At 43.8% G+C, this 26959-nt stretch overlaps 3 protein-coding genes across 5 annotated transcripts; all 3 read left to right on the top strand.

Annotated features, from left to right (window-relative positions):
* The first annotated feature begins 1682 nt into the window (after positions 1-1682).
* SEX1 (Pyruvate phosphate dikinase, PEP/pyruvate binding domain-containing protein) lies at positions 1683-12723 on the top strand. 3 transcript variants are annotated; one of them, XM_087537531.1, is made up of 32 exons: positions 1683-1900; positions 2012-2321; positions 2429-2470; positions 2591-2700; positions 2784-3041; positions 3130-3307; positions 3386-3610; positions 3698-4036; positions 4113-4220; positions 4318-4416; positions 4499-4633; positions 4739-4830; positions 4913-5047; positions 5223-5385; positions 5483-5572; positions 5652-5837; positions 7492-7554; positions 7635-7697; positions 7779-7838; positions 7963-8115; positions 8216-8299; positions 8598-8774; positions 8859-8965; positions 9126-9339; positions 9429-9532; positions 9951-10083; positions 10204-10329; positions 10570-10680; positions 11411-11509; positions 11746-12012; positions 12086-12201; positions 12289-12723. In XM_087537531.1, the coding sequence occupies exons 2-32, from the start codon at positions 2118-2120 to the stop codon at positions 12491-12493; spliced, it is 4446 nt and encodes a 1481-aa protein (XP_087393657.1). In that variant the 5' UTR covers positions 1683-1900; positions 2012-2117; the 3' UTR covers positions 12494-12723. The 3 variants fall into 3 exon arrangements, with proteins under 3 accessions (XP_087393657.1, XP_087393658.1, XP_087393655.1); XM_087537532.1 differs by having other exon boundaries at positions 1690-2321; positions 2784-2862; positions 2950-3041; XM_087537529.1 differs by having other exon boundaries at positions 1690-2321.
* Positions 12724-12897: 174 nt separating this feature from the next.
* Positions 12898-14456, top strand: LOC125519637 (chaperone protein dnaJ C76, chloroplastic). Its single transcript, XM_048684375.2, has 5 exons — positions 12898-13212; positions 13395-13581; positions 13649-13755; positions 13839-14052; positions 14133-14456. The coding sequence occupies exons 1-5, from the start codon at positions 12955-12957 to the stop codon at positions 14267-14269; spliced, it is 903 nt and encodes a 300-aa protein (XP_048540332.1). The 5' UTR covers positions 12898-12954; the 3' UTR covers positions 14270-14456.
* Positions 14457-16475: 2019 nt separating this feature from the next.
* On the top strand, positions 16476-26090 carry LOC125519957 (ubiquinone biosynthesis COQ9-like protein). Its single transcript, XM_048684740.2, has 6 exons — positions 16476-16895; positions 16993-17100; positions 22188-22355; positions 22456-22627; positions 25511-25584; positions 25673-26090. The coding sequence occupies exons 1-6, from the start codon at positions 16572-16574 to the stop codon at positions 25751-25753; spliced, it is 927 nt and encodes a 308-aa protein (XP_048540697.1). The 5' UTR covers positions 16476-16571; the 3' UTR covers positions 25754-26090.
* Positions 26091-26959: the final 869 nt, after the last annotated feature.

The following is a 26959-nucleotide window of genomic DNA, read 5'->3' as shown; positions in this document are numbered from 1 at the left end:
CGCTAGCGCATCTGTCAGGCGTTTCCTACGTTGACGATGAGGATGCCGCTGATGGCATCCACGAGGAGTGGTGCACAACCTGGGATAGGAGAATCCCAATCCTTGCCTTCCCATTTTTTTCTTTTGGCATGGCGTATGATGCCCGATGTAGGAGAAGCTATTGGTGGTGGGCAAGAAATGATAGTTCAGAATAGTTATATCTATTTAAATTTATTTATGTGGGAAGTTGGATGATACAAAATAGTTATTCTGTGTTGTGACCTCCCTTAAAGAAAACTACATTAACTATTGGACCCCAAAAGCTGGCGAATGTTCACCGACTAGGGTGGCAGTTGTGAACCCCCTGGATGGAATTGTTTGTGTATTGGTGTGGCATTTTGCAAAACTTCTATGACAATTCTTTCTTTTAAGGATTTTTCAGGGGATTTTTTTCCTGAAAATGCCATCCATCGGATGGAGATCGTGCGGTTCAGGGGCACTTCACTGGCGAAATGTCCCTAACCGACGCTCGCCAGATAAGGTTTCCCTAACTATTTGGGGGCGAGGATTTTCATGTAAAGTTACTATAAGGAATCCAATATATTTTTCCTATGAGTGTTATCTTGATAATACCATCACCCATAAATTCTATATGAAATCTAATATGGTCTAGTTTACTCTTTTATCTTTTGGAAAATCCAATGCGCACATTTCTATCTTTGTTCTCATTGCTTCAACAATCAAGAGTCTAGCTAGTTAATGCTAGCCATCCAAAGTCATCACTACAAGACCTATTGTGATTTTCTTTTACATGCAGGAGATTCATAGTACATGACATTCTATTCTTGTATTTTGTTTCCAAGTTCCACGTTTCTAATTATGTGATTGAGAGAGATGAGACCATATATTCAGCAAGAGCAGGCGATCTAACTTACTGACTACCAACATTACAAATGTTCACATAAGAAACACATCCACATTGGAATCTTGCATTTTATAAGTGATACGTTCTTCCTGGTGACAATTTAATCAACCTTCAACGTCGATAAAATTATATGTTGCTTAAAATAAAATTGGATATGCATTGCATTTTTTTATGGTATATCTTGTGTAATTGTTGTGGATGTTATTTTTTTTCTTTGTATACAATTATTTAATCTATTGTAATCTGATTTTGAAGTTGAGAACCCCATTCGGAAAAGATAATTTACGGTGATCTACTGTACACACCCTTCCCTAGTGTCACAATTTATTTTGAGATTATTGTGAAAAAGCTCATGCACATGCTACTTAAGAAAGCGACATGTTGTGATTTTGTAAAAGACAATTTTCACGAGATATTTGCCCATTTGTATGGTTTGAAGGATGCGCTGTGTTGACCTATCTATCACCTTGTCCCCTTGCCATGAGCACAAGCTCACGATCCCCGCAAAAAAAGCACCAGCTCACGACGAACAAGCCGTGACCTCTTTTTTATCAAAAAATATATCAGTATTTTATTATTATCAAAATTTGATTTATTTTGATTAGATGTGGTTCACATGTCGGCAGCCCCGCGCCGTTCTCCGTTGGGAAATGCCGAAAAGGGCAAGGAGGCGGATGCAAAGTACTCCTATACCGTTTCTTTTTTAAGAAAAAAAGGTGTGGCGGTTTTGCCCTCGCCTCAAGCGAGAAGATATTAAAAAACTCCCGTCATCCGCGCCACTCGATGAGATTCACACGTCCACACGCACACCCACGCTCACACTCCCAGGCGCGGGAGTGAAGACGAAGAGAGAGGGAAGACGACGCGGGCACTGACACCGACGCCCGCGCCCATTTCCCTGCTCCGCTTCCGTCCCATCCCTCCCTCCACCACCGCCACCACCGCCCACTCCTAGGCCCGCTTCCCGTTCCGCTTGCTCCGCCGTCGACTGCGGCCGTGAGTGGCCAACGCGCAGCTCGATCTCCGGCTCTTGCTCGAGCGCTGCATTCCGCTCGATCACACGCACGTACGTAGCTCTGTTGATTTTTGCTCCGTTCGTCTCGGCAGGAGCCGAGGAGGAGAAGCGAGCGATCCGTGGGAGGGACGAAGGGGGCGGCGTGCGGACAGTAGCGCGGGGATCAGGCCTGCGTTGCGAGTGGTTGAGATTCGTGCTATGGGCGGATTCTCTGCGGCTGCAGCGGCGGAGCGGTGCGCGGTCGGGATCCACGCGTCCCCGTCCTCGCCGGCGCCGCGCCCGCGGTCGCAGCGGCCGCTGCCCGCCCGCCGCGCCGCCGCCTCCGCCTCCCTCGCGGTCTCCCGCCGCAGCCTCCTCGTGCCCCGCGCCGTCGCCGCGCCCACCGACCGCGCCTCCCCGGAAGTACGTGCGCGCGCGCGGGCGCTCAACCATGCTCTGCCCGGTTTTGGTTTAGTGCCGGCCATCCGTTCGACGGTTTGCTCATCTCGCTTCCGCTGTCGTTGCTGCAGGTTGTCGGAAGGTTCAAGCTGGAGTCCAACTCCGAGCTCCAGGTGCTGATATATAACCGTATACGTCGGAGCACGTGCATATGGGGTGTAGCCTGGATCAGTTATTTGCTATACAAATTTGTTCGTTTCTGTCTATGTGTCGTAATGCATTCTGTGTGGCAGGTGACTCTGAACCCAGCGCCGCAGGGTGCGGTCGCCGAGATCAATCTCCAGGCGACCAACACCAGCGGCTCCCTGGTTCTGCATTGGGGCGCCCTCCGCCCGGACAGGAGGTGAATCTGCCCGCCTTCTTGTCTCGCATGCTGTGCATCCAGTTTTACTTGAAGACTTGCTAATTCAGCTGCTTGGGTTGCAGAGAATGGATCCTCCCGTCCCGAAGACCGGATGGAACGACAGTGTACAAGAACAAGGCCCTCAGGTCACCTTTTGTAAAGGTATTTCAGTCTTGCACAGATGCATTATGTCTTACAAGTTACAACAGAGTATTTTTGGTTTGTATTATTCTGTCCGTAACTGTGCAGTCAGGTGACAATTCCACGCTGAGAATTGAGATAGATGATCCCGCGGTTCAAGCCATCGAGTTCCTTGTGTTCGACGAGGCACGGAATAAATGGTGAGTTTTGCTGTCGGATTACCATGTAGCCCTGCTTGTTTGTTTGAATGCACACGATATCAGCAACGCAGCACCCTACTCTGGACAGGTTTAAAAACAATGGCCAGAATTTCCTAATCCAACTCCAGACAAGCCGTAATGAGGGGCAAGATGCACCTGGTGCTACTGCTTCTGCTGTTGTGGTGCCAGAGGATCTTGTGCAGATCCAATCTTACCTTCGTTGGGAAAGGAATGGAAAGAAGTCTTATACAGCTGACCAAGAGAAGGCAAGTTCAATGATTAATTTGCATCTTACCTTAAAAGGAACTTCACAAACTGATTTTTTTTTTGTCATCTTTCACTAGGTGGAGTATGAAGCAGCACGAGCAGAGTTAATAGAGGAATTAAACAGAGGTGTACCACTGGAGAAGCTGCGAGCTAGATTAACAAAAACGCCCGAGTCGAGTGGAAGTGATGCTCCTGCATCTCAAACTACCATAACCAGTGTCCCAGAGGAACTTGTACAAGTCCAGGCTTACCTAAGATGGGAGAAAGCTGGCAAGCCAAATTATTCCCCAGAGAAGCAACTGGTAACACATCGAACTATCCTCAACTCTCAGTTCAGCTGACCATTTTTGGTTAACACTTTACATAAGTTCTTATTTTGCATTTGCTAGGTTGAGTTTGAGGAAGCAAGGAAGGAACTGCAGGCTGAGTTGGATAATGGAGCCTCAGTTGATCAATTAAGGAAGAAAATTGTGAAAGGAAACCTTGAAAAGAAAGTTTCCAAGCAACTGGAGAAGAAGAAGTACTTCTCAGTAGAAAGGATTCAGCGCAGAAACAGAGATATCACGCAACTTCTTAATAAACATAAGCCTGTGGTTACAGAAAAGCAAGTAAAAGCTGCACCCAAACAACCAACTGTTTTGGATCTCTTCACAAAGTCCTTGCAGGAGGGGGATAACTGTGACGTCCTAAGCAGGAAGCTTTTCAAGATCGGTGATGAGGAGATACTGGTTAGCATGCCTGACCAATCTTTCATATTTCTAAGCTTTGGTTTGACCAAACTAATTGGACTTCTCTGTTCTGAAGGCAATTGCCACAAATGCTCTAGGTAAAACCAGAGTTCACTTGGCAACAAACCGTATGGAGCCACTTATTCTTCACTGGGCACTGGCAAAAAAGCCTGGAGAATGGGAGGTGCAACAGTAATAATAATAAATTGCATCTAAGCTGCAAGCTCAGATCTGAAAGAAACACATAGTCCGTAGTAACGAGGTCTTTTTTAATTGTGCAGGCACCTCCTTCTAGCATAGTGCCTTCTGGCTCAACAGTTCTCGACAAGGCATGTGAAACTTCATTCGGTGAGTCTGAATTGGATGGTTTGCAATACCAGGTACATATTATTTGAGGGTCCTATTTTTGTTTTTGTTCTCTTCCAGACTTCATATAAACACTCAGGACTTAATCATATCCAGGTTGTTGAGATAGAGCTTGATGACGGCAGATACAAGGGGATGCCCTTTGTTCTCCGGCGTGGTGAAACATGGATAAAGAACAACGACTCTGACTTCTATTTGGATTTCAACACCAAAGTTACCAAGAAATCAAAGGCAATTGTTCTTCTACTTCGCCTTTGCAACTCGTAACATTTCTTTGTTCAATTCTGGTACAACTCTTGGATTAATAATAACTCTTATATCTATTCTTAACTAAAGGATACGGGTGACGCCGGTAAAGGCACCGCAAAGGATTTCCTGGAAAGAATAGCAGATCTGGAGGAAGATGCCCAGCGATCTTTTATGCACAGGTTGGACACTCAAATATCTGTACTAAAGAATGACTTGTTCTTTCCTGAAAAATCCATGAAATCAAGCTATGTTCCTCGGCAGATTTAATATTGCGGCGGATCTAGTTGACCAAGCCAGAGATGCTGGACTATTGGGTATCGTTGGACTTTTTGTTTGGATTAGATTCATGTCTACCAGGCAACTAATATGGAACAAGAACTACAATGTGAAACCACGGTACATACTTCATACCTGATACCTCATACTTCTTTCCTCTTCATGATTTTCACTCAAGAAAACACGGAAACAGAACACAAGTTAGTAGACTGGGAACTATTGAATATTACATCGGACGAAACCACAGCTCAGTTGCATCTGCTATGGCACCTCATAATGATCTATAACCATGCAGTGAGATAAGCCAAGCACAAGACAGGTTTACAGATGACCTTGAGAATATGTACAAAAGTTACCCACAGTACAGAGAGATCTTAAGAATGTTATTGTCTGCTGTTGGTCGTGGAGGTGAAGGTGATGTTGGTCAGCGTATCCGTGATGAGATATTAGTAATCCAGGTAAAAGCTAATGCTCCTAAAAAACTATCCACTACCTTTTATTTGTTGCTTCATAAAACTTTTGGGTTGTCAATAAAATTTGCTTGTTGGTTTGTAGAGAAATAATGACTGCAAAGGTGGAATTATGGAAGAATGGCACCAGAAACTGCACAACAATACAAGCCCAGATGATGTAGTCATATGCCAGGTAATTGATGTTTGGAGTTCATCATAGCATATTAAAGATTTTGGCTTTGAGGATTTGATCGTTATGTCTCTGTGGGCAGGCGATAATTGATTATATCAAGAGCGATTTCGATATCAACGTTTACTGGGACACCTTGAACAAAAATGGCATAACCAAAGAACGACTGTTGAGCTATGATCGTGCAATTCATTCAGAACCAAAATTCAGGAGTGACCAGAAAGAGGGGTTACTCCGTGATTTGGGCAACTATATGAGAAGCCTGAAGGTATGTAAAATAGCGGTCGTGAAAAAAAGAAGGAAAGAGAACCTATGTAGCTTGTATATGTGAAATTTGGCTTTTGCAAATGCCTTACCATAGGAAAAGAATAAACCAACAGGGGAAGCAACCCCTCCAATGTATTCTTAAGTGGTAGGTAGTATTGGAACCCTGGTGCTTGGTGACACAACCTTGTCTGCTTACCATTCAGATACTCGGTGGTTCCCAAGGTCTTACGGTAGAAAAATCTTATAGAATTTCGGAAGGCACATATTCTTCTGTTGCTTAGAAATGATTTAGATCAATCCTCAATGGCATATGGGCGATGGTATATGCAGAACGTTGCCTTTCTCTGCTAATAGTATAATCTTTTAACTTTCACTTCAGCCAGGTCAACGAAGCCAAACATCAGTAGTGGTGCCACTTGCCAGACCTAAAATCCCATGGGGTCAATTTATTAGAACTCCTTACTATTTTACAGGGTTTTGTATACATTTAAAAAAATGGGAGGCATTTTCAGAAGTGTGGGTCAGTTTTCAGTTGATGACAGCTTACACATGAAATCACCTTTGCTGGGTCCATGGCAACTACTATGAGCTGTGACTATCCTTTTTAACTATTTATTTATTTTATTTTAGTTAGGATTACCTACCTCATATGATTGTGTTTTAATTGGAGAAGTCCTTCCCACGTTATCCTTTCATCCTTAGTTTGTACCTCGATCCCTTACGTCATGCTGCTCTGGCTATCCTCCCGGTTCTAGTCATCTCAAATAATCTAGCAATCATTACTTCTGTAGTCAGACAGAGTCAACACATCTCTTCCGATAATGGGCTATTTTCTGGAGCCAAAGAGATGATCAGAAGGATAGTCTTTCGTTGAGATTTGAGAGTGTGTTTCCACTTATCATGGCTCTCCATATTCAACCCTAGCTGCAGCCTCTCTGGCCGAATAGGAAGATAAGATCGTCAAATTGTCCTTCATTTGGATTGTTATGTAAGGACTGCCACGCACATTGATTCAATCCAGCTTGAATGCAATGTATTATCGCGTCTTCTTTCTCTGCTCACCCGTTATCCCTCAGCATGCCATCTCTGACCTAAAGGCTATCCTACCTCGTGGTGAGGAAGCCGGCTTGACGTGGGCAAACCATTTCTCATAGAAACTGGCTACGGCCACAAATCTTAGACAGTAGTACGCTTTCATTGTTGACCTAGACTGGTGACACACTTTCACTAGTCGGAGCCATGCCAAATTTCTATGACGACTATACCGAGCTTATTGATTATGTATGAACTGGGGCAAGTTAGAATTAAAGCCTGATCACTATCTATTACTCCCTCCGATCCAAAATAAGTGTCGCAGTTTTGAACTAAACCTTAGTTCAAAACTGCGACACTTATTTTGGATCGGAGGGAGTATCTATCTTTAGATCCTAGTTGTGCTATTATGGAAAATATATGATGTTGCCCTGCTGATCATGATAATTCCACGTTTCCTAGAGGAAGGTTTAACTTGTCAGCCGCATAGCCGATGGCAATTTTCAAAAATAAATATATCATTTTGAGTGGCATTCTTATCCCTGTTCAAGAATAATTAAGTAAAATATCACGCGCCATTTGTTTATCAGTGATCAAATGTTATTCTACTTCTATTTCTTTAGGCTGTGCACTCTGGTGCTGATCTTGAGTCTGCTATTGCGACATGTATGGGATACAAATCAGAGGTAATATTCTCATCAGTTATCACTCTGGTAAAACTAGATACCTGTGCTCGTATCTAATGGAATTAATTGGTTGGGTACAGGGTGAAGGTTTCATGGTTGGTGTTCAAATCAACCCGGTGAATGGTTTATCATCTGGTTTTCCTGTAAAATCCTTACCTTTTTTCTCAACATGTTTACATTTTTTATGTTGTAAATTTATTTTATGGCATTCATTGTGTGACTAGGATTTGCTTCAATTTGTGCTTGACCATGTTGAGGATAAATCAGCAGAGCCACTTCTTGAGGTGAGGATTATTTCTCTATCAAATTATTATGTTCCTTGGAACTAATTGATTTTTGCCTATTTCACCAATTCTGCTGGATTGCCATGTGAATCACGAGTTGCCAATGTTAATTGCTACCTTGCAGGGGTTATTGGAGGCTCGTGTTGAACTACGCCCTTTGCTCACTGGCTCATCTGAACGCTTGAAGGATCTTATCTTTTTGGACATTGCTCTTGATTCTACTTTCAGGACAGCAGTTGAAAGGTCGTATGAGGAGCTGAATGATGCAGCACCGGAGGTTGGTTACACGATTATCGCTTTAGTCATGTCACTATATGTGCTTGTTCGCTCACTATATCTTGTTGTTTCTCATTCAAACATGTTTTCCCCTTGTCCAGAAAATTATGTACTTCATCAGTCTTGTTCTTGAAAATCTTGCCTTGTCCACTGACGACAACGAAGACATCTTATATTGCTTAAAGGTAAATTGATCATCTGTTTCAAGTTTTCTAGAGACAAAATATTTTCGTCTGCATCTAATTTGATATGCATAACCATAATATAGTTATTTTTGTATGTCGGGTGGCTGCTCACAATTTTCCTTTTCTTGTTTTCTGTTTCAACTTATTAGTTATTCTTTGTCTTGCACCTATGGGTATCTCCATTGCTTGTAATGTGTTCTTTCTCTTTAGCAATGTCAAGTTTTTAACACCACCTAAAAGTATCAAGTTCAAGTTCAAGTTCAAGGATGGTGACTTTGTTCTACTGTGTTTCCTGAAGGGATGGAATCGAGCCATGGACATGGTTAAGCAAAAGGATGACCAATGGGCCCTCTACGCTAAAGCATTTCTTGACAGAACCAGACTTGCCCTTGCGAGCAAGGGCGAACAATACTACAATATGATGCAGCCCTCGGCTGAATATCTTGGCTCATTACTCAACGTTGAGGAATGGGCAGTACGTATTTTATGAACTTCAGCTTTATTTATCTATGTTCATATTTTGGCCTCTAGGAACTAGTCATAAATATCATTTTGGCAGGTTGACATCTTCACAGAAGAAGTAATTCGTGGTGGATCAGCTACCACTTTATCTGCTCTTCTGAACCGATTTGACCCTGTTCTCAGAAATGTCGCACACCTTGGAAGGTAAAATTGTGAATTCCATGGTTGCTATTTAATTTTTTACACCACGATTCCTTGTGCATTACCTGTCATTTTGAAATGGTGTCACTTAGCAATTCAGTTTATACATCTTATTGTATTATATTCCTTTACTCTGTGCTTGACGTCCATCTCCTTTTAATAGTTGGCAGGTTATTAGCCCAGTTGAAGTAACAGGTTATATTGTAGTGGTTGATAAGTTGCTTTCTGTTCAAAACAAAACTTATGATAAACCAACAATCCTTGTGGCAAAGAGTGTCAAGGGAGAGGAAGAAATACCAGATGGTGTTGTTGGCGTGATAACACCTGATATGCCAGATGTTCTGTCTCATGTGTCAGTTCGAGCAAGGAATTGCAAGGTTTTTTTGTCTTCACAAATACATTTCTAGTTTTGATAAGATATGTTTCCTATGTTGATCTAAAGCAGCCTCACTTCTCTCTATCTAAGGTGTTGTTTGCGACATGCTTTGACCCGAACATCCTGTCTGAACTTCAAGGACATGAAGGGAAGGTGTTTTCCTTCAAAACTACTTCTGCAGATGTCACCTACAGGTAGCTCTTACTATTAGTTATGAATTGCATACATCTAATGAATAGTTTCTTCTGTCAGAGTAGCCCTTTATTTAACACATGTCACATCCATGGAGAATAACTTGGTACAGGGAGCTACTAATTTTTTTTTCGAAGGCCAACGCCAGTTATGTTAGCAATAGTCAGTAAGATTGATTAGTTTACAGGGCTGGGAAAACCTTCTGCTATATAAGTGACAAGTAGCTAAACACCAGTTGAACTATTGCCATACGATCATATTTCGCGCTTCTTATCATTCAGTTTTCAACAATCACCAGTAATATCACAGCCAACCTGGAATCCCTTGGCTTAGTATTTTCTAGTTTACTTGTCTTGATAATCCTCCTTCTATCCTTGATTATATGTCAACCAATTACATCTTGTGTCTACCACTTTGTAGGGAGGTATCGGACAGTGAACTTTCAATTTCTTCAGATGCACAAGGTGGTGAAGCAATACCATCTTTATCATTAGTCAAGAAAAAGTTCCTCGGAAAATATGCAATATCAGCGGAAGAGTTCTCTGATGAAATGGTAATAACAGAATGCACTACGAAATGTTACTTTCAGAATTAATCAGGAAACAAATTGTTGCTCTGTTGGATTCCTTCTCTTCTTGCCTGGCACTTTCGGGTACTCACGTTCTGTTGTCAGGTTGGAGCAAAGTCCCGCAACATAGCATACCTGAAAGGAAAAGTACCTTCATGGGTTGGTATCCCAACATCAGTTGCGATACCATTTGGGACCTTTGAGAAGATATTGTCTGATGAGACCAATAAGGTTGGTGGTTCTTGTTTGAAATTAAATAAGTGAATGGTAGCACCGTATCACTCGGTTTATACAGTGGTTAGAGAAATCTGTTTCATCTGCCTGTCCAACACAAAAAGTTGCTAGCATAATAATGATTTTTCAATTTATTATTCTCATTCATTGGTATGATGTTATCACAAAAGTACACTTGATATAAGTAATGATCTTCCAGGCAATGAGCCAACTGATTGTTCCGTCCTTTGATGGCAGGAAGTAGCACAAAACATACAGATGCTGAAGGGCAGACTTGCTCAAGAAGATTTTAGTGCTCTAGGAGAAATCCGGAAAACTGTTCTTAATCTAACTGCTCCAACTCAACTGGTAAGATATAACATTGCAACTAGCTAAATGCTTGTGCTTTGTCTATGGAATTTAATTTTGTTATATAGTATTATCAGTTGTTTAAACGCTTGCGCCACTTAGTCCATAAGTTTGTACAAAATAGAAAAAAAATCTCAGAATATACATCAATTGAATCCAACCATATGTATATCCCTCATAAAATGGATGACAAATGTGACGATTCTTAATAACGTAAGAGGTGAACGGGCCACCACCAACTCAGATCTTTAAGAGTATAAGAAACTTAAGAGGTGAACGGGCCGCCACGTACCCAGATCTTTAGAAGAATTAAGTTAAAGATTTAAAGCCGATAAAGTTTTTTTAAAGGACATTCCTGACGCAGTGGTGAAGTACTCCCCACTTGTGCCAAGAGGTCCTGGGTTTGACGCGGCCTCTCTGCATTGCACTGTGCAGGGGTAAGGCTCGTATAATCCTTACCCAGGCCCCACCCGGTGTGGGAGCTTCTAGCACTGGGTCTGTCCTCTAAAGTATTTTTTTTTGTCAGCGGTAGTAAGAAGTAAGAGAGTGGATACAGTCCCACCACCTGGGCTCAAGTCCTCACTCCTCACGACATAAATTTAGGTTCCTATTTATATTGTCGGGGTTTTCCCCACAGTTTTCTTAAACAAAAAATAAATATAAATTCTATTTGCATCCATTGCAATTTGAAACCTTGTTTATCTCACTTTTTCTCTACTTCCCTTTACAGGTTAAGGAGCTGAAGGAGAAGATGCTAAGCTCCGGAATGCCCTGGCCTGGAGATGAAAGTGACCACCGTTGGGAGCAAGCTTGGATGGCAATTAAAAAGGTCTGTTCTCCTGACACTCATACCAGTGAAGGATCCAGAATGCGCATCTCTGAGTTTTGATGTCATTAGAAACGCCATGGACTTACCTACATAAATTGGATCTTCTTGCATCATTTGTCCCCAAAGCTTAGATATATCTATTATAGAGATCAGAGCATTTGATTATGATAAATTAGTGGGTGAGTGAATTCGCTCTGAGTTGGGGATTTTGACATCTCACATAATTTCTATTTTAGGTTTGGGCATCAAAATGGAATGAAAGAGCATATTTTAGCACACGCAAGGTGAAACTCGATCATGAGTACCTTTCCATGGCTGTTCTTGTACAAGAAATTGTCAACGCAGACTATGCCTTTGTCATTCATACTACGAACCCGTCATCTGGAGATTCTTCTGAGATATATGCTGAAGTGGTGAAAGGACTTGGAGAGACACTTGTGGGAGCTTATCCTGGCCGTGCCATGAGCTTCGTGTGTAAGAAAGATGACCTTGACTCTCCCAAGGTGAGAATATCTTGAGTATATTAGTTTTTTCACATGTTAAATTCTTGCTGAGCTGAATGTAGCGCATTAATAGGTACTGGGTTACCCTAGCAAGCCAATTGGTCTCTTCATAAAGCGGTCAATCATCTTCCGTTCAGACTCTAATGGTGAGGATCTGGAAGGTTACGCTGGAGCAGGGCTGTATGATAGGTTAGTGTAAATCCTTCATGAGATGTGGTTTACCCAAATCCTTAAAAATTCATTTAGCATTGCAGCTGAGGAGTGTGCCTGTTTCAGTGTCCCTATGGATGTGGAAGATGAAGTTGTACTCGACTACACGACCGACCCTCTCATCACTGACTCTGGATTCCGGAGCTCAATCCTCTCAAGCATTGCACGGGCTGGCCACGCCATCGAGGAGCTCTATGGGTCACCGCAGGATGTTGAGGGAGTAGTGAAGGATGGGAAGATCTACGTGGTCCAGACAAGACCACAGATGTAATATGTATGTATAGGCAGCTCAAGCTGTAGAGTAGTAGGATATGTGGTCCTTGCTGGCATGTATAGTTCTACTCATAGATGCACAACACATCTACGTTGTTATTTATTTGCATATACGCTCAGAATAAGCTTTGATCACATACTGTATTTCCTAGAGTACCAGAACATGTATGCACGATCAGGAATATGACCTTATTAAAAACATCGGGGGAGAACGTTTTGAGCAATCTATATTTACACGTGCTGTTATAATGTAAATATCGGTAGTCTGCTTGCTTTTTGGTCCTCTCCTTTATGTCCAACAGCTAGAAGGTGTGAAAAAAATCCTGTAAATATCTGTTCTCTGAAAATGACAGCTTCTTGTACTCGTCAGCAGCAAATATCTGAAGAGAGTTTATCTCCAGTTGCTCAGGAGTCACAGCCTCACCTCACAGGCACAGGAAAAAAAACCTGAAGTGAGAAATGGCAGGGTTCTTCAGCACCTGTGCTGCTTCTGATCACTATTGTTTGCAGCTCAGATCTGGATCAGCTCACCATGAACTGATTAGACCAAACAAGTACAGAAGGACCATGATCAGGTGCTGCAGCACAGCAAAGGGGAAGACAAGAAGGGACTACTACCAGGTTCTTGGAGTAGCAACTCATTCCACACCTCAGGAGATCAAGGAAGCTTACAGGAAACTCCAGAAGCAACACCATCCTGATATTGCTGGCGACAAGGTGCGCATCCATCTGCCTGTTCTTCGATTTACTCTTCTTTTTGGTTTTGGTTTTTGGTTTCTTAGAAATTCAGGTAAAAGGTAAAAAAATCTCGACAAGGAGCAGCTGTTTTGTCGTGAGATATCAGATCGGTTCTTTCCCTTGCATCGTGGTAAACTGTGAATTGGTGTTTTTCTGTTCAGGGCCATGACCATGCGCTGTTGCTGAATGAGGCGTATGAGGTGTTGATGAGGAGTTCATCCAGGAAAGCTGATGGATTTGGCAAGAGCAGAGGCGGCTTTGGGAGCGGTTACACCGGGGACGGGTACAGTTCTTGGAATGGGCCTATCAGGAGCCAGGCTCTCTTCGTGGATGAGAACAAATGCATAGGTACGTAGTACTGATATTTCTGACCTAAGAACACCAGTGCTTCAGAGATAGAGGTTGCCGTGTGCAGGATGTAGGGAGTGTGTTCACCATGCTGGGGAGACATTTGCCATGGACGATGTTCTTGGAAGCGCGCACGTCGAAGTCCAGTTTGGCGACGTGGAGCAGCAGATCCAGGTAAGTCCAGATGGTCCGAGTTTCCGACTCAACGTTGGCACTAGTTGAGCTGTTTGAAACACATCCAGGGATCTTAATCGCAGGTGGCTGTGGAGTCTTGCCCTGTGAACTGCATCCACTGGGTTGGGAGCGAAGAGCTCCCGGTGCTGGAGTTCATGGCACGTCCACAGCCCAAGGAAGGGCACGGCGTGTTCGGCGGCGGGTGGGAGAGGCCTAAGGACGTGTTCGCGGCGGCCAGGAACTTCTCCAGGAAACTCGAGAAGCAGGAGCGGCAGGAAAGTTCCAGGGGCGCAAACGGTAGTATATTCAGCTGTTCATTCCTACGAACTGAAAACCATGTGAAGTTCAGAGACTGAAAGTTCATGCATGATTTGCAGGGGGTGAAGATATGGAGGCTGAAACGGCAGCTCAGGCCGAAGCGAGACGCCACGCGGGGCAGGAGCTCCGGTGGAAGAGTTTGTTCGATGTTTGGAATGGGTTGGGAGACTGGAGGAAATCTGGAACAGACAGGTAGATGTGCAGTTGCTAGTCGTTGGTTAGTGATGGTGTGAAGACTGCAACCACACACTGGATGTTGTACGACGTGCTGTAATACCTGGGATATAAGATGGAGGATGACACAGAACATTTTTTTTTGTAGAATTCTCGCCCAACTTTATTAATAATTCAACAAAATGTCCATAGGTATAATGGTTGGATCATATGAGGGTTCCCAACCAAATATGACGACCTGTGTCCAGATTAGATGCAAACTTGACGAGATTATGAGATCCAGATTAGATGCGAACTTGACGAGATTATGAGCTTTAAAATTAAAGTTCCTGCACTGCTGTGGACATCTTCATGTTGCCTAGTAGCGGTAAAAGCAGTCAAGTTTTTTTTTTAGTAGTTTGGATTGCTTATCATATATGTCACATGATCGGTAAAGCAGTCAAGTTTGTTGAGCTCTTGGGCCCGGGTAACACTCTTCTTCCTTTAAAAGACGATGCTTTATTTGGGCAAACGAGAAGTAAAATTATAGGACTTCAGTCTACTTAAATAACTATTGTTACTAAGGGGGTTTAAGTTGCACTTCTCCTCTTATCCTTAATCCTAGCTGTCATCAATCTCCTGTTACTGTTACTAAGGGGGTTTATGCAGATGCCGGGTGTAAGGCTTAAATCTTGTAAGTAATAAAGCGACCCTTTTCAAAAATCAATCTCCTCCTATCCCTAACCCTAGTTGCCATCACCTCTCCTCCTATCCCTAACTCTAGCTGTCACCAAGCCTCGCCCCCCTTCCTTTATCCTGTTTGGTGGCTTGTTGGCAGCTAGAGGAGTGGGGGACCCGTCCCTTCCGTTTTTATTAGTTCTTTTTCTCCTAGGTTTTTAGTTATCCAGGCAACATCGATGAGGTGGTGGCGACATCGCACTGGAATAAGGCCTCTTTGGCCTCTCACTACCTTGACAATGTCCGGTCAGGCGTCTATGAATGGTCTGTGAGGGTAGGTGTTACCTGTTTTGTCGGCCCTCATAAGATCTTGACACTTAGTACGTCAAGCAAGACAAAGCAGTTGGCTGAATTTTAGTGTGGGGACTTTGACCTCTCCTTTCAAGTTAATCTTCGGCATGGCCTGATTTCTCCAACCGCTTGGACTGATGGTGAATGATTGTAAGTCTGCTTTTGCGTGGGGTGATGCCCCAAATGATGTTCCTTCATTTGTTAGTAGTAGATCTCATTTCTAACGGTGAGTGGTTATGTGGTCTTTAAAGCTTGGTGGTATGACGATGGCGTTTGCAAGTATCCTTTTCCTTGCTCCGGCGGGCGGTGTATAACCGAATCTTTTAAGATTGAGATATGACGACTGAGTTCTAAAATTTACTGAACACACTATATATGAGGGAACGAATGAACCCGGAAGAGATACACCTGTTTCTTCAAAAAAAAAAGTAATTTAAAAAATGGCTAAAAATATGTTTTTTACAACAAACTTGCTCAAGCGTCACACTCGCATAAATTTTTGGGCGAAGAAATGATTTTTATGGTATTGTTGGCAAAAAGCCAAAATCAACACCATATTAGAGTTACTATTCACTCCACATTGTCCTGACATTTTTGTTTTTTGCTTAATTTTTTTACGGGGAGTTTTCCTTTGTAATTTTTTTATAGGGGTACTTCAGTAGGCCAAGTTTGTTCCAAAAAAGTTTTGAAGATTTTTTACTTTTTCCTAAATTGCTAACTTTTTTGCAAGAAACTTTTTTTATCAGGTTCATGTATAACCATGTTTGTTAGGGTATTTTCGGCACTTTATATGCAAATCATGGCGACAGTAAATACGACCGAGTCAAAAGTAACTTTCTCAGCTCGAGTTCAAATGCTATTGGTATTAGTAGTAAAATCAAAGAATATTGGAAATAATTCAAAACATTCTGTGTTTGTTATGACAAACATTAAGGAATGTTTGAAGTGCTTATAAAGTTTCATCGCGAAATAACGTTTGTAAAAGTTGTGGCAAAAGAAAAATCAGAGCTTCAAAATGCGTTTGAAAATACCATTATTAGGGCATCTATATTTTTTTGCCATGATTTCTACGAATGTGATTTCATGAAGAAACTTTGCAGACACACTAAAAATTCCTAATGGTTTTTTCAGAGTTGTTTGATTTTCTTACATTTTTTAAGCTTACTGTTTATACAGGAGCATATGAGCTCGCGAGAAGATACTTCGCGTCCCGACTGAGAGTCTTTACGGCACCAATTGGTTCGGCAAACTCTGTTTCGATACGGCCTCGCCATTTCGTCGAACACGTGGTAGTACGTGGGACCGGCCCTTCCGCAATGGCCTCCTTCCTCGCCGCCCGCCGCCTCCTCTCCACCGCCGCCGCCCGGCGCCTCCTCCCATGCACTTCCCCGCCGCCTCCTGCCACCGCTGCTCTCTGCTGGCTGTCCACCGACGCCTCGCCCCCACCGCCTCTTCCCGCCCCCCCTCTGGAGCCCGCGGTCGACCCTCCCAAGAAGGATGGAGCCTCCTTCTCCGCCGGTTCCGGCGCTGGAGGGGCCTACCGGACTGGACAGGGAGCTGCATCGGGGGGTCGCCGATCTGGTGGCGCGGGGTACGAGGAGGAGCAGCAGAAGGTCCTCCGCGCGTCGCTTCTCCACGTGGTTGCGGCTCGAATTCCCCTCCAAATCTGCTTCCACTTTCGGCGTTTTTACTGTTTTTGCAATTTTGTGATTTTTTTTTATTTCGGTTTTGCTTTAGCCGAGGATGGGATGGAGCGAGTCGGCCATGATCGCGGGTGCGAGGGACGTGTCCGTGTCGCCGGCCATCGTCGGTGCCTTCCCAAGGAAGGAGGCTGCGCTAGTTGAGGTACCGTCTCCTTCAATTTCTTTCTGTTGTGATTTGTTGCCTGATCTCGATGTGGTGATCAATTTTCATCGCAAGAAAGTAATACTTTTTGAATGCTACATCGGGTTGGAATTTTGATGAATATGGAAGCTTCATAGATTACTGTAGGAATTAATCCTTGAATGCACATTGGTTGGATTGGAAACTAACGCAGCCAGCTGTTATGAAGAGATCGTAGTTGATGATAGCTATTGCATATTTTGATGCTATATCTGATTAGTATATTTCCAACAGATCGTAGTTCTTGATAGCTATTGCATATTTGGATGATGATTTTTTTTTACGGGAATAAGATTTTATTCATCAAATGACAGCTATATCGTTTGCAATCAAAGATGAGATAAAATCAGGGGCAGAGTTGTCCCAAAAGGTCGGAGATTTAGATGCATAACATTCCTTCGCCAAACAATCTGCACTTGACGAGCAGATCGGGCATTGAGCACTAGTTGAAACGTGTCTATTTGCAAGGACTCCCAAACAGGGAAGCATACCATGTAGGACCTTCCAAATGAAAATTTTAATCTTCCCTGGCACACTGAGATTCCAGATTGTTTGCCAGACCGGGTTTATTCGAACCCATCCTTGCCCATCAGTCTGAGAAAGCTGCTGACCATAGCGAAGCTCCCATTCACGGTGATAAGCAGACCTGACCGAAAAAGTGCCAGATTTAGTGTACTGTCACGCGACAAAATCTTCGAACCCTTGCATATTCAGAGATTTTTGCAAGATACGTTGTGCATTGACCAGGTTGAAAACATCCTGAATTAGAGTTTCGTCCCACCGCCCACTATGCGGATCAATAAGTTCCTCGACTTTTGTTAACATAATTTATCCCCTTGGTGTGATCACCTTACGGTTAGCACTAGATGGAATCCAAGGGTCCTGCCAAATGTTGATTTTTTCTCCAGTTCCTACTCTCCATATACATCTCCAAGTGTTGTTATTGTTTGGTGTGAATAGAGGGCAGGCCTGGCGCAGTGGTGAAGTCCTCCCACTTGTGCCAAGAGGTCCTGGGTTCGAACCAGCCTCTCTGCATTGCACTTTGCAGGGGCAAGACTAGGTTCCTATAATCCCTCCCCAGACCCCACCTTGTGTGGGAGCTTCTATGCACTGGGTCTGTCCTTTTATTGTTTGGTGTCAATCTATGGTAGTTACCTTGGACTTTATGATGTACTAGAAGGGTTGTGCGCGCTTCGCTGCACCGTTTGTGTTGTTGTGATCTAATATTTTTTTTTTGTTATTTGATTTGGCATGTGTGTGTGTGTGTGGGGGGGGGGGGGGGGTGATGGAGTATGTTTTCTTTTTTATATAGTGCGGTGTTTTGATGGGCCCTTCCTGGAGGTGCGATTCTGTCTTATCTGCTAATCAACTCACACGTATGCGGGAAAGTTTCTTGCATTGGTGGCCACATGTACTATATTGATGCTACAGTGTCACATGTTGACGCTTCTTTTTTTGCAAGGTGATGAGAGGGTGAGCGGGATTGATGTATTTTTATAGGCTGGTTACTGCCGATTGATTTGAGAAATGATCTAATCAAAATCATGAATCAAATCCAAAATTGGACACCTCAATCGTACGAGGGAACTCCTTAAGAAATCGTTGACCCGGTCAAAATCGTTAACCAAATCCAAAATTGAACACCACAATTAAATGAGAGGTCTCCAAAATTAGGGAGTGCTGTTGAAGAATAAATTATTTTGGATCACTGTTGAAGAATGATGTTAAACATGGATGATGTATATCCGTGCTCAGAAGAAGAGTGCTGTTATATAGATTGATTTATATCAGATTTATGAATGTTGTGGCATTTGTTTGTATATTTGCATGCACCACATGCTCTCATGAAAAATAGATCATTTGTGTGAATAGCTTCATTTGCATAAACCATGTATTTATTTTACAGCAATGCTATTATATTGTGTATTTGTGTTATCACTTGCATAATTTTTCTTGTTTCACTAAAAACATCCGCATGGCTGATGTTTCAAGAACAAATCAATGTATCGTGTTTCCCCTGGCACTAGCATTAGGATGCCTTGCCTCATGGATAGCAGCATAGGGCAATACCTGTTATAAGTAAAATGGGCTGTACTGTGTGGGTGGATGTGCCCTACGGTGTCTACAGTGTCTTATGTGGGGGACTACACTAAAAATATTTTATCTGTCAAACCGTTAACTAAATTGATGATCTGCTTTCACCATGGCTTCGTTGCCATGAGACTTTTGAAATTGGAACCCACGTTGATATGTTTTGACTACTTCTTTTTTCATCTGTAGCTACCAGATTTGTTTCACTTATGAGATTTATAATAACTACGTTATGTGATTATGGAATGTCATTCTTCATGTGCTATAATCTAGTAACTAGCAGAAAAGATCTGGTAACTCAGCATTAAATAATCTGGTAACTCAGCATAAACAATCTGGCAAACACGTACTATTAATCTGGCAACCGGTGATGCAATTTTTTTGTCGGAACATGGCAATTCTTTCCTATTAGAAAGGTTGGAGTTGGGGATGAGTTCACATGTGGGACTAACAACCTTCACCAATAAACAAATACACCCCTACCACATGTGGGACTAGCAACCTTCCAAGAGACATAAGTAAACAAATGTACTTTTACTCACATGTATGACCTAACACAAATAAACAAGTGTACTAGTACTTTTATGTGATACCAACACTTATAGAAGGCACAAATAACAAATGCAGAAATGCGACTTCAACTCAAAATTATGCTCTTGTTTGCAGTTTCTCTTGCCAACCAAGTTCTTCTATTCTCTATATCACAGAACAAGAGAGTGAACAAATAGTAATTCCAAAGAAACGGTAGACCTTGTCCTTCTACCTGATCTACAACCTTGTGCAGTCAACTTACTAATGCCCATTCTCATATGTTTCAGCATTTGAAATGTTGTGTCTTGCAAAGGGTCTACTATGGTCTCTTAAGATTCTCCAATGCCTGCCGCGTGATCTTTCGTTGTATTTTCGCACTTTTTATTGTGAACCGCGTGCAAATGCCGCTGACAACAACATATTTGACGACCTCCTAAGCCAGTGATGCAACTCCTCGTATTTTATGGTTTCGTAGCAAGACACGTGCATTGTGCTAATAATGTTAATGATCTCAGCATGTGGTGAAGATCCTGTTCTTGCATGCATGATGTGCTTTCTCCATAGGGGAGGAGCACCATGTACAGTTCACTCCTTTCTCGCAGTTAGCTCTTATAGTATTATTAGCAGTTAGCGTGTTCTGTAGTAGTTCGAGCCAAAAAATCCAGGCAGTTTGCAGCTTCAGTACGGGCAGTTAGCCTGTTCTATATTAGTTTGGGCTAAAATCCAAATGACGTCTTCGCAGTTAGCGTGCTCATCACTTGATAGTTGGCTATTTCAGTCGGAGAGTTAGCGTGCTACCTTTTGCAGTTCGGGCAAAAAACGGACGAGAATGTTGTTAGTATATTTTCAAAACTGCTCTTAAACCATAGGGAATTTGGAAAAGTGTTCTACATGAAAAGTTAAGGCTAATTAATATCTTTCAATGATATATCATTTGCCACATTCTGTCAAACGGTTTGAAATTTCCATTCAAAATACGTTGAATGTTGATTTATGTAAGTTTTGTAATTTGAAAATTGCTCTTAAAACTCTGTGGATTTTGGGAAAATGTTCCAGATGAAAAAGTTTTTACTTATCAACAACTTTCCAACGTTATATCACTTGCATCATTTCGATAAACGATTTGAAAGTTGCAGCCAAAAAATAGTGGCAGAGAAAGTTTGAGGGCAGTTAGCAAGAAAAGAACGTGCAGTTAGCTTTTTGCTGTTTCCAGCAGTTATGAAAAGGTTGCAAAATAGTTATTCTACAAGTGGTTGCAGAATAGCTATACTCCTGGGAGTATGTACTCCCACATTCAGTATATACCTCTTAAAAAACCTATTATACCTCTTTATCATTCTCAGTATACCTTATTCATTACTCTTAAGATACCTCAATACAAGTTCTACGAAAAAGTGCCATCGGAGCCCTTGGATTATTCAGCATACCATTTTACGTACAAAAAACAGTTTATGTGTAAATGATGTTTTTTTTTCGAGAAAATGCAAAAGCTTTGCATTTCTTTGCATTGAAAAGAGGAGTTCAGTTAGAGACGTCCAAGGACGCGTGAATTACAACGTGATTAGTGTACATCCCATGTTTGTGGCAGCACCAGCCACCCAGGTGGTAAATGATGTAAAATATGCAGTCTCAAATGGGAATTTTCTTGGAACTCATTTAGGGTATCAATTAGTTATTGATGAAGTTGTGACCATGAGGTCATGGGTTTGAGTCCTGGAAACAGCCTCTTGCAGAAATGTCGGGAAAGGCTGCGTACTATAGACCCAAAGTGGTCGGACCCTTCCCCAGACCCTGCGCAAGCGGGAGCTACATGCACCGGGCTGCCCTTTTTTGAAGTATATTTAAACTGATAAAAAGGTATAATCAATGTATCTATGTGGTATATGAGGAGCAGGGGTACATACTCCCAGGAGTATCGTCATATATATAGGGTGGTTCTATTCTACAACCAACTCTTAAGAGTTGCAGAATACCTATTCCGCAACCACCCCTCCTGTACCAGGCCCGAACCTACCCAAAACCTGGACATAGCAACTAAAAGAACACACCTCAAGCCACCTTCCTCCCTATGCCCACCACCCATGCCCACCTTCCTCACCGTGCCTAGCACCCCACCCGACCAACCCCCTCCTACCGCTCTTCCTCCCCGTGCCTCCTCTACCTTTGTCCGACAGCTGGATTTAGGGAGTGTGCTGGAGCATGGAGAAAAATACGGAGGGAATTTTTTAGTGAGGCTCAGGGCATCGACATTACGCTTAGCAGACACTGAAACTTCCTTTCTTCCACTTCATCGGTGTATGATGGAACTCGGCATTTCACTTCATTGATGCAAGATGTTTATTGTTTATTAAACATATTAAGTAAATTTTGTGTTTCTATGCTTTGTGTGCCTACACTTATGAATTCTTTTTTGTATGTGAATGCAGTTTTTCATGGATGACTGCCTTCAACAACTCATGGATCGCGTTGATGCTGGTGAGGGAGAGCTTTTGAAAAACTTGATGCTCACTGAGAGACTATCTAGACTTGTTCGGATGAGGCTTGAGATGCAGACACCTTACATATCAAAGTGGCCTCAAGCGCTGAGCATTCAGGTGGCCCGTTGTCTTTCTTTCATTTCCTCCCCTCTCGTATGTGTTTTAACTAAATTATTATGTGATGGCTACATGCCCAATTATATAATTTTTTTGGCAGTCCCAACCAGCAAATGTCTCAACAAGCTTAAAGCAGAGAGCAGTCCTTGTTGATGAGATTTGGCATGCTGCTGGAGATTCTGGATCAGATATTGATTGGTATGTGAAACGTACTGTGCTTGGTGGCATCTACTCAGCCTCAGAGGTGTACATGTTAACAGATAATTCTCCAGGTTTGCACCTTTTCTAAGTTTAAAACCCATTTTTTTTCTACTTGACAATTGATTCTAAACCAACATTAGCAAATTTAGTAAGCTTTGTGACCATGTATTGTTCTGTGTAATGAAACTGGAGTAAGCTAAGTTTGAAAGTTGAAACTGGCAGTTTGGAATTATTAAGCTTTTACACTTAACTGGTTTGATTATGAGTTGTTTTCGGAGCTATGCGACTCGACGCAATAGTGTATACATGACAAAACAAAATATCTGCAATTTCTCGTGTTCTTAATAACTTATACACCCTCCTGTCTCTTGTGTTTTTGTCTGGGTTAGCCTGTAAGACACTTCATTTCTTTTAGTAGAAAATGCTGGTCTCCTGGTTCTTCAATCTTGAAAAACATAGTGATGGAGAAACAGGGTAAGTGGCGAGGGTTTCTCCTCCCTCCCTCCGTCCCTCCTTTTTTTCTTGCCTCGTTTGATGTGTTCTGTGACATGCAAATCCATCTCAGATGATCTTCACCACCATTCTACTTTGGTAAGGAGTTGAACCTAGGAGACGTTTGGTTCCAGAGAAACACCCCAAACGTAAAGGCAGTGGAATTGCGTTGATACCGTAAATGTAAACGAATAAAACTCAAAACTTGTTTGGTTGCAGGCAAGAAATCAATTCGTCTCTAGACAAGAAAAAAGGCTAACAAATCTCAAAGGAGCAGCCATGGTGGCACTCCTTGCCTCTGCGGGTCTGGACTCTGGCGTGCTCGTGATCGGAGAGACGGACTCCCGGTACTGAGGCGCCAAAAGAAGGGCCTGGCGGCTGCCGTGAGGCGAGTATCTTTCTGATCCAGATGGGCGGCAAGACAACTGTCCAGAACTGTGCCACACCTGGGACGCCGCTGATGCAGCGTGGCGACCCATGGTGAAGCCTCTGCACTTGAGCCGTGTCACCTGGACGTACACCAGGGGCTGGTCGGCAACCATGGTTAGCAGCACACCAGGCGGTGATGCCCTTTAGACGTGGTCATAGCCGATGAACTCCTCGAAGTACAGGAATGGCGGGCACCACGCGTCGCTGAGCTCGTCGATGGCGATGTCCGCATCGGCCTCCATGAAAACCGCACCCTCCCCGGTGCAGTCCACCACCAGCTTCTGGCCAGCCTCCTCGTGCAGCCAGCCGACCAGCATGTACCAGTGCGACAACGCCTCCGCCTTGGGGGCCGACTTAGCCATCGACGCCAACACATCCATCAATAGCGGACGTGGCTTCGCGGCGGCGTGTGGGACGGTAGCAAGTGGCGCGAGAGGTGAGATCAGATTATTAGAGTTCGTGGCGCTTCATGCGAAGGCCACAGAGCAGACGATGCTGGGGAGAAGCATCGTGCGACGGTTTCCGATTACACAGGATATTGGGCGTAATGAGATTACAACTAGGCTGGGACCTGGTACCGCGTTATCTGATTATAGCATCTACAGCCAGGCTCCCAAACCTGCCCTATACGGCGGATGGTCCTGTTCACAAAAAGGTGACCCAGCCGGGCGCCTCAAACCGGCCCTATACATCTGGGCTGACCGGCAGCCCTCATGTCCAGCCCAAATCTGGGGCGGATATGGGGAGGCCCGGACGCCCCCAGGCACTTCCTCCACGTCAGATTCGGCCCATGCTGGCCCACCTCGACCCCACATATATTCGTCCCCATCCACATCCCGGACCAAACCCTAGCCACTCCACTGCATTCCACTTCACTCAGCCCCCAAGCTCCGTTCCGGCGATCTCCGGCCATCTTCGGCATGACAGGCAGCGGATCCGACTTTGAGATCTCCCGATTCGTTGACTAGGATCTCATCCCATGCGGGCCTGAGGAGGAGATGGTCGTCCGCATAGCTCTCCGACACGCCCGGGAGGAGTTTGCTTGACCACGGTCGGACTCGATTCGGCGGGAATCTATTGCGTCCGTGTAAATGGCACTTGGATCCCCCTCGAGGCGTGCGATCGTGGCCTCACCGGATGTGGTGCGGTCTGTTTGGCACCCCAACCCGGGTTGGTGATGCAACCCCTTTGCTGGCGCGTCCTCCCGTGGCGTCCAGCTCTGAGTCGGAGGTAAACGCCTACGGCCCATCCGCTGCGGAGGTGAGGTGTGCCCGCCGACTGAGGCAGAGGATGCGGGAGGCCGTGGCAGCCTTCGTGGCTGACGCCGCGGAGGCGAGTCGTACGCCGCCGGCCAGGCAGAGCCGCAACGGGTGACAGGCATCCCCTAGCGCCGTAACGAGGAGTCGAGAAGGCCCGCTCGTCCTCGTCCATCATCGATCTCACCTCTACCAGCGACGTCCAGACGACGAGCTCCGATGTGGAAGAGTAGGGCATGGGGGACGACGGCGCCTCGTGTCCCATGTGGGCTAGTCCGTGTCCCGTGTCCTACTCTTACTCGCTGGCGATCGGATCTTCACTTCGTGGGTCACACGGCCGCTGGAAATGGACACCGAAGGGAACAAAAGGATGGGTGCCGGCGAAGATATAGACTAGGTTTTACTCGTTGCATGTAATTGTATGGATTTGATGATTTTCTAATGAGGTATCCGGTTGTGGAAGCGGTTTTTTTTAGGGGGGCTGCGGACGTTTATGGGTCAGATTAGCTAGGTTCGGCTGTAGATGCTCTTACGGCCGGGCCAATCCAAACAAGAATCGACGTTATCCTTTACCACCGTAAACATGTGACGTTACAAATCTGTGAACCAGGCACCTCCCTAGATTTATCTTAGGCGTACTATTATACTAATATCCTAGACAACATATTACGGAATCCACATTTTCTTTTTTCTCAAAAAAAATTAATCCACATTTTCTCAAAAAAAATTGGAATATAGACTTGTTGATGATTTCTCATTTTTGTTGGCGCTTGTCAGAGTTTCACGACACATGGACATTTGTGAATCGCCGCATCAAAGATGCTCTTGATTTGCAGAAATCTTATAAGGAGGTACGAGTCACTCAAAATCTAACTGTATAAGTTGTTATAGATTTTTGCCAACCCCTTGCACCATTAACCTTGTGATCTGACTGTACAGGTCGCTTATCTAACTGAAACCCTGGGAGCAGGGATCGGTGGCTCCATACAGGGCGTCCTGAACAAGGTTTTCCAGAAATGAAGAAACTTGCCTTTGCAGGCTGCCTTCTCGACATTTCCACCACCACTTATGTCACGTTAAGATTATATGACCTTGTATATAGTACCTTCTTTTACAAACAAACGCTATTAGGGTAGCCAAGAAGTTATTTAGTCGGTGATCAGAGGTCAGTTGAGTTGTTGATTAGTCATCATTGCGTAATTCCGCTGCAGGTTGGCGAAAAATCTGTTTACGCTACAGACTCTAGTCCCATGTGTGGACCGAGTTGCCGCAAACAGAACAAAGACACTCGCGGCTTTGCATGGACACGACTTGACATTTGAAACTTTATATAAGGGTTGAGCGCTCGTTGGTGTTATTGTGTTTAAGATGTATTTTTTTAAGGGTCAAACCTTTTTGATTTGACAAAATTTAGAGAAATATATCAATTTCCACAATATCAACTTGGTATCATCGTATTCATCATGAAATGAACTTTTATATTTTCATTTATTTAGTATTGCGGATGTCAGACTTTTTTGCTCCGAACTTGGTGAAAGTTAAAGAAATTGATTTTTTTAAATAACACCTTATATATTAGAACTGATGGAGTATTTGGTTCAGCAAGTGAGAGAGACGATGAAGTGTTTCTAGTTTATTTACAAAATGCAGTGTTTTGGTAGGTCCTTCGTGGTATGATTTTGTTATTTGCTAATCAACTCATACTTATGTGAAGCTGTTTTTTGCATCCATGGTTGCATGGACTATATTGATGCTATAATATCACATGTTGGCATTTCTTTTTTTTAGGTGATGAGAGGGTGCATGAGATTGATATGTTTTTTAGGTTAGTTGCGATTGATTTTAGAAAACCGTTGACTTGGTCAACATCTTGAACCAAATTCAAAATTAAATACCTCAATCGAATGAGATAACATATCTCCTTTGGTGGCGCGTCCCTCCGTGGCGTCCGGCTCTGAATCGGAGGTAAACGCCTATGGCCCGTCCACTGCGAGGACGAGGTGTGCCCGCTGACTAAGGCAGAGGGCGTGGGAGGTCGCGGCAGTCCTCGTGGCTGACACCGCAGAGGTGGAGTTGCACGCCGCTGGACAGGCGGAGCCGCAACGGGTGACCGGCACCCCTGTCTTCGCAACGAGGCCCGCTCGTCCTCGTCCATCATCGATCTCACCTCTACTAGCGACGGTGCCTCATGTCCTATGTGGGCCAGTCTGTGTCCCATGTCCTACT

The sequence above is a fragment of the Triticum urartu genome, chromosome 7A (assembly GCF_056163025.1).
Source record: "Triticum urartu cultivar PI428250 chromosome 7A, HENAU_Tu73, whole genome shotgun sequence".
Lineage (NCBI taxonomy): Eukaryota > Viridiplantae > Streptophyta > Magnoliopsida > Poales > Poaceae > Triticum > Triticum urartu.
Note: the sequence above shows the minus strand (reverse complement) of the source record. Positions and strands in the feature narration are given on the sequence as shown.

What these genes read in the sequence shown, in the direction of transcription:
- SEX1 (XM_087537531.1), top strand. Translation starts at nt 2,118, where the DNA reads ATGGGCGGATTCTCTGCGGCTGCAGCGGCGGAGCGGTGCGCGGTCGGG. An exon ending in AAAAGCCTGGAGAATGGGAG is followed by an intron (nt 4,221 to 4,317) that starts GTGCAACAGTAA and finishes TTAATTGTGCAG; the next exon opens with GCACCTCCTTCTAGCATAGT. An exon ending in GTATGGGATACAAATCAGAG is followed by an intron (nt 7,555 to 7,634) that starts GTAATATTCTCA and finishes GGTTGGGTACAG; the next exon opens with GGTGAAGGTTTCATGGTTGG.
- LOC125519637 (XM_048684375.2), top strand. Translation starts at nt 12,955, where the DNA reads ATGGCAGGGTTCTTCAGCACCTGTGCTGCTTCTGATCACTATTGTTTG. An exon ending in CTGATATTGCTGGCGACAAG is followed by an intron (nt 13,213 to 13,394) that starts GTGCGCATCCAT and finishes TTTTCTGTTCAG; the next exon opens with GGCCATGACCATGCGCTGTT. An exon ending in AAGTTCCAGGGGCGCAAACG is followed by an intron (nt 14,053 to 14,132) that starts GTAGTATATTCA and finishes CATGATTTGCAG; the next exon opens with GGGGTGAAGATATGGAGGCT.
- LOC125519957 (XM_048684740.2), top strand. Translation starts at nt 16,572, where the DNA reads ATGGCCTCCTTCCTCGCCGCCCGCCGCCTCCTCTCCACCGCCGCCGCC. An exon ending in AGGAGGCTGCGCTAGTTGAG is followed by an intron (nt 17,101 to 22,187) that starts GTACCGTCTCCT and finishes ATGTGAATGCAG; the next exon opens with TTTTTCATGGATGACTGCCT. An exon ending in CTCAAGCGCTGAGCATTCAG is followed by an intron (nt 22,356 to 22,455) that starts GTGGCCCGTTGT and finishes TTTTTTTGGCAG; the next exon opens with TCCCAACCAGCAAATGTCTC.